Raw genomic sequence first — 7,049 nt, 5'->3', positions numbered from 1 at the left:
CCTTCCTTCCTTCCTTCCTTCCTCCCTCCCTTCCTCTCTTCCTTCCTCCCTCCCTCTCCTTATCTTGCCCAGGCTGAAAGTTGAGTGGCCACTTAAGAGCTTGATACTATTACTGATTGGTACTAAAGCTTCAATCTGCTGTTTCCAATCTGGACAATTTCAATTTTCCATAGTCAGCCTGGTCCCCCAATTCCTAAGGGCTCACCAGATTGGTACTAGATTTAGTACAGATATCCAATCAGCATTAGTTTTACTGCAGCTAAGAATCCCTAAAACTCAAGCAATCTACTAACCCCAGCCTCCCTGGTAGTTTGGATCATAAACATTTGCCCCTATACCTGATCTCTCTCTTTAATTTTAATAATAATTATAGTCATCCTGATAATGTCTGGATAATAATGTCACCTCACATTTGTGCTACACTTTCCAGAAGAGTTTTCAAATCCCTCTCTGATCTTTGATTTTCACAATGACCCTAAGAAGTAAGCAAAGTAGACACTACTCTCATTTTGTGATTTAGGAAACTTGAAGAAGGTCAATGAGTTCCCAAGATCACTCAATCAATAATGGCTAGTGATGGGATTATAACCTAGGTCTTCCGATTCTTGAGCCAGTAATCTTTTCATGGTCACCTTGCCATATACTCTCTTAGAAAGTAACTATTGATTGTCCTAACAATAAAGACTGAATATCCAATTTACTGCAAAACCAATGGATTAAAAAAAAAGATATTTTATGTCAGTATGTGTCATTTAAAGGCCACATACTCTGTGATACATCTCTTTTTCTCAATAAATTGGTTCTATTTTAATCTGTCTAAAAAACAGTCATTCTTCAAAACAATGCACAACAAAAACATAGAGAGAGCTACAGAGATAGCTCTATGCATATGTCTATATTTGTATGTATCTATCCCTAGTTCTCATCAACATTTTTATCTCTTAGGAAACTATGAAGTGGTAGAATGAGACCTTAAAAAAAATTCTAAATGTAACGGAAAAGAAAGATATTGAGCCTTGAGAGATCTTGAAATTCTCACCCATCAGAATAAATTAAACCATGAAGACACAGCAGATTCAATTTTACAGTAATGCATTAAGAAGATATTTGAGCCCAGCTTCAGGGGCTAGCCAGATTCTCCCCTGCTGTCTCTTGCAGCTGGCGCCACATTGAAAAGTGGGGAGCACTTGGGCATGCTTTGAGGATCGCCAAGAACTTGTAGCCCTAGAGTCTCCCCCTCCATGAAATGCTTCATACGTCTAAATCAATTAGGCAGGCGTGTCCTACATGATATGTGGAATGTGCTCATTAAATTAAAACATGATATCAGTGATTCACTCATTGATAACTAGACAGTGAAGAGTGCTTGTCCATTTAGATGTGGTTTTAAGAGAGAATTTCCCTCCCATGTTTCAGGTGAACCTGGCCCACCTGCAGATACTTCTTCATGCCCCAAAATCCCAGGGCTTCCGGGAGTTCCGGGTCCAAGAGGACCAGAAGGGAAGATGGGACCTCCAGGGCAACGAGGTCCGCCAGGCTCCCCAGGTATCACTGATTCAAAGAGTTACCGTAATTGTGTTATATCATTCAGAAATGGGGAAACAAAGGGATTCAGTTTTGAAATCATCATAGGAGGAGGCAGCTTGGTGGTCCAGTGGATAGAATACTGGACTTAGAGTCAAGAAGACCAAAATTCAAATCCCCCTTCAAATGCTTGCCAGATCTCTAATCTTGGGAGACTCATTTCACGCCTGTTTGCCTTGGTTTCTCCATGTGTAAAAAGGAGATAAGAGCACCTGCCTCACAGATTTATAGGCGACAAATGAAATGGAATATGTAAATCCGTTGTAAGCCATAAAGTGCTACTTAGGGTCATAGATTTAGAACCAGGAAGGATGTAAAGGCCATGGACTCCATCCTTTTGTTTTACTGATGAGTGTGCTTACTGGGTGCCCAGTCAGGAAGATCCCATTACAGATCTAGCCTCGGAACCTGGGCAGATTGCTTAACCTCTGCCTCATCTATAGAATGGGGATAATAATAGCCCCTACTTGGCAGAGATGCTATAAGGATCAAATGAGCTGATGCCTGGCACAGAGTAGGCTCTATATAAATATTCCTATTATTATCATTATTATTATTACCCGGGCTCACAAAGCTAGTGAATGTTTGAGGTAGGATTTGAACTTGTGTCTTCCTGCCTCCTTGCTAACTGTTCCTCCCAGTGAACCACCCAAACTTCAAGTCTGGTGCTCCATCACTTGTTATTATTATGAGTTACATGTACTCCCTTATGGCCTCTCTTCTCTTCTTATTTTGAACTAATATTTAAATCTGTTATTGTTGTTTAAACTATCAAATGTTCAAATAAAATCTCTACAACTAGAATTGAACTCAAGAATAAAAACTATTCATTTCTTAAATACTACTGCATCCACCAGAGCCCGCAGCATTGTGCTTTACACACAGAGGGGACTCTACATAGCTGTTGATTTGATTTTTAGGGAAGGAAAACATTGCAATAGATTTTAAAATTCATTTTTAAAAACAATCAAGGAGGTATGGAATAGACAAATAGCAGTGAGAATGGATGAGGAAGGAGATTTAATTCAACTTCATTTAACATGCATTTAAGGGCCCACAATAGAAAAGTTAGGTACCAGAGGTACAAAGACAGAAAAACAAAAATTCTAAACACCCCTGCCCTCAAGGAGCCTGCCTACTGGGGAAGAGGAATTTAAGGCTGAATGATTTTCATTTCTGGTTTTCAATCCTGTCCTAGAATTTAAGGGCAGAAGAGAGTGGGCTGTGTATTAAATAAGATGTTTCAGTGTTGAGCAAAGAATACACACACACACACACACACACACACACACACACTGACATAATCTGAATTTTGTAAAATAGATGTTTCCATTATAGTTTCTCCCTTCATCACAAAGCTCAATAATTCCTCCAAGGGTATCATCTCCCAAGTGGTACTGCTTGCCTTAATTTCCTTCTGCCTCACAGAGAGGGAGGAAACAATGAGAGAGTTGGAGGTGATTAATTCAGAGGTTCCTGGCCTCCTCAGACTAATTTTCACAGCACAGCCGCCTCCTAATAATCCACGTGTGAATTACCCAAATGGGCACCGAGGCCATTTCCGCTTTGCCTTCCCCTGAAGCACAGCTGTGCCTTTGACTCTATCTGGTCCCAAGCCAACATCATTGGAAGTATAGCTCAGTTCTATACCACCTGTTTCTCTCATCTTCCCACCACCCCAAGTGGCTAAGCTGGGATCATCAGGAGATGCCTTTCTCTGCTGGAACCTCAGCAATATTTGAGAAGTATCCAGTTTCCTTCCATTCATTGGGGCCCTTGGGCTTTACTTATTTATTTATTTATTTTTGCATTTTTCTGCCTTCCCCAAGCTATCCACTCCATGTTGCCCATCCCTGGACAAAGATAATTGGAAGCTTATTAAAGTAGTTTCCTTTTCCAACACATAGCACTGATAATTGAGCCAAAAGTTTTGTTTTTCTTTTCTTGGAATTCTCCTCTCCTTGTAATGTTTTTATTTTGAAGATGAATGGAAAAGTCTTGTAGTCATTGTAATGAGCTATAATCTTTCTCTTTGAGCAGCCCCTATGTTTGGTATATAATTTGCATTTCTCATTTCATTAAGAGAATTTCTGAGGTCCTCTTTCCCCACCCCCTTAATAGATATCATATACGGTGCCTCTAAATCATAACTGCTTTCTCTATATGCTGAAAATACTTAATGCTTTAAAAAATTACATTCACATTCTTGGTTTGTACGGCACCTTTTCCCTTTCCTACCCAAGGAGCAATCTCTTGTAAAAAATAAAAGGGGGAAAAAACAGACAAAATTAACCAACACATCAACTGAGTCTGATAGAGTATTCAATTTTCCATGTCCATAATTCCCCACAACAGCAAAGAAAGGAAGAGTCATTTTCTTTTCTTTTCTCTGGGGCCAAGATTGGTCCTTATAATTATAGTGTTCAATTTCAGGGGTTTTTGTTTGTTTGTTTGTTTTTAATGCCTTTGAAGTATGTACCACCATGGACTTCTTCTTCAAGACTTTGTGATAGAGTGGGAAAGTGAATGGCTCTGGAGTTATAGGATCTGGATTCAAATACCAGATCTTCCATTTGACTGCTCTTGGGCATATCACATGATCTCTTGGCCTCAGTTTCTTCATCTGCAAAATGAAGGAAATGGACCTCCGAGGTCTCTTCTGGCATAAAACTATTTGTCCCTTATAGACAACACTCCTCCCCATCTTCACACATTTGTAATGACTGTTTCCCATGCCTCAAATATACTGCCTCCTCACTTCTATCTCTTAGAACTCCAGATTTCCTTTAAAATTTATTTTAATTGCCATTTATCCCCTTAAAGTCTTTTCCCAATTGACCTACCTGCTAGTCATCCCTACCCCAGCTCCCCAAAGGCCTGATACCTATTTTGAATATTCTTGTATATATTCATGTTCTCTCCCCAATAAAATGTAAGCTCATTGTCTGAATGAAGACTAAAACATAATATATTTCACTTTTGTTCTTTCTCTTCTTCCTTCTTGTTCTCTTTTTCCTCTTCCTCCTCCTCCTTCTCCTCCTTATTTGAGGCCTTTTCCACAAAATTATTACTATGAAAAAGTGTTTTATATGATTGCACATGTAAAATCTATATCAGATTGCTTATCATCTCAGGAAGCCGGTAGAGGTAGAAGGGAGTGAGAGAGGAAGGGTGGGAAGGAGACAGAGAATTTGGAATTCAATATTTGAAAAATGAATATTAAAAATTGTTTTCATATGCAGTTGAGGAAAAATAAAATATTATTGAGGAAAAATAAGCTCCTTAAGGGCAGAGATTGTTTCATTTTTATCCCCCAAGCCTAGTGCACTACTGGTTCATATAATAATGATAGCTAACATTTACAGAGCACTTATTATGTGCCAAACTAAATTTGAATGACTATTTAGAAATCTGTAATTTAGGCATTTTATTCCAAATACTAGTTTTAACTGTAATTTTGATAATAATAATAATATTTATATAACACTTACTATGTGCCAGGCACTACCATTCTACTAACTTTACAATTATTATCCCATTTGATCCTCACAACAACCCTGGGAGTTAGTTGCTATTATTATCCTTTATAGATTAGAAAACTGAAGAAACGCAGAAGAAAAACATTTGCTTGACCACATGGTTCAATGGGGATGTGATTGGGGATTTTGACTCTATTGCAAATATTAATAATATGGAAATGGGTTTATACATGTAAAACCAAGTGGAATTGCTCATTGGCTCTGGGAAGGAAAGAACATGAATCATGTAGCCATGGAAAAATATTCTTAATTAACTTTTTAAAAAAATTAGAAAACTGAGGCAAACAGGGGTTAAGTGACTTTTCCAAGGTCACACAGATAGTGTCTAAGACTAAATTTGAACTTGGTACTCCCAGACTCTGAGCCAAATGCAATAACCCACTGTGCCACCTGGATACCCTTATGTAGTGCCCGGCACATAGTAGGTGATTAATAGTAGTGTAGGTTAGTAGGTGGTTACTTGATTGATCCTGTGGTGCTGTGAACAAGATCCCACTCACCCGATTGTACCTGTGAATTGCCCTTAATTCCCCGGTGGCCAGAGAAGCTGGGGTATCGGTTCCTATGGTGAGGGAATTTGCTCTCATTTTGAACAGAAAGCTGCTTTCGTGTAAGCTTCTCCTGGCAGCCCTGTTTGTTTTTGCCTTTTTTTTTGAGTGAGGCCACTTGACTCTCTCAAAGAAGATAATCGCATGTCACGCAGGATGGTTGCTAAATGTTATTTCACTCTATTGAAAAAACAAAACAAAACAACAACCAACCCATCACAGATCACATCAGTGAAACGTACAGAGCCCAGCATACAACTTGGATGAAGAGGAACCTTTTTTCCTTGTCTCTAAGGCAACATCCTCAGCCTGACAATTTCTTTCTGTCTTTCCCCAAAGGGAACAAAGCCCACATTATAACATCTGGTGTGGGAACTTTTCCCCAACCCCATAGATAATGAGCTCTTCAAACAAATATACCAGAAAGCCCACCTGCTGCATCTGCAATAAAACAGGGAAATATATCAAGCCAGCTCCCCTCTTGAGTCTTCCGGGCTCAGGCACACTGATCCAGAAACATGCATGTTCTCAAGGTACCACAGGTTGGGCAACAGAGAGACATCAGTGCTTGGATGACCTCCAGGGCACCTTTCCTCCACTCTCACCCTCCCAACCTCTCCATCTCAAAGTAAATGGAAATTCTGTATTATGTTAGTGCTGTGAGCACTCTCAGCCAAACTGGCCTCACTTGCTGTTCCCATACACCTTCTGATTCTTTGCCTTTACCCCTAGGTCTGGAATGCCCTCTTTCCTCATCTCCATTTTGGAGAATCTCTAGCTTCCTTTAAGGTTTGACTCAAGCGCTACCTTTACCCTAGTTGTTCTGTCCAGTTCTATTTGCTCAACTTGCCCTTCTCCAAATTAGTTTTTAATTTTTTTCAGAATTACTTTTTATTTACTTTACTAATTTATTTATAAAATTACTTTTTATTTATTTTTGACCAACCTGATCAAGTAAATTATGTACACTTAACTTCATATGTTGTTTATCCCAGGAGAATGTAAACTTCTTGAGGGCAGGGATATTTGCATCAGCATTGCTAATACAAGTGACTTATAGGCAGTGGGGAGCAGCTAGTTTGAGAGCAAGGGCTAGAGAAGGGAGGTCCTGGATTCAAATCCGACTTCAGACACTTCCTATCTATGTAACTGGGCAAGTCACTTTGCCTTATTGCCCAATATTTACCACTCTTCTGCCTTGGGATGAATATACAGTATTGATTCCAAGAGGGAAGGTAAAAGGATTTTTTTTAAGGAGAGAGGAAGAGGAGGAAGGTGTAGGAGAAGAAGAAAGAAGAAAGAAGAAAGAAGAAAGAAGAAAGAAGAAAGAAGAAAGAAGAAAGAAGAAAGAAGAAAGAAGAAAGAAGAAAGAAGAAGA

At 39.2% G+C, this 7,049-nt stretch overlaps 1 protein-coding gene across 1 annotated transcript in view; it reads left to right on the top strand.

Annotated features, from left to right (window-relative positions):
- Positions 1 to 7,049, top strand: part of COL4A4 (collagen type IV alpha 4 chain) — a 155,261-nt gene that overhangs the window by 135,066 nt on the left and 13,146 nt on the right. Inside the window, exon 41 of the mRNA XM_044669450.1 lies at positions 1,417 to 1,545. Coding sequence (XP_044525385.1) covers positions 1,417 to 1,545 — 129 coding nt within the window. The remainder of the gene's footprint in view (positions 1 to 1,416; positions 1,546 to 7,049) is intronic.

The sequence above is a fragment of the Gracilinanus agilis genome, chromosome 3 (assembly GCF_016433145.1).
Source record: "Gracilinanus agilis isolate LMUSP501 chromosome 3, AgileGrace, whole genome shotgun sequence".
Taxonomy (NCBI): domain Eukaryota; kingdom Metazoa; phylum Chordata; class Mammalia; order Didelphimorphia; family Didelphidae; genus Gracilinanus; species Gracilinanus agilis.
This window is presented reverse-complemented; position numbering and strand designations above follow the sequence as displayed.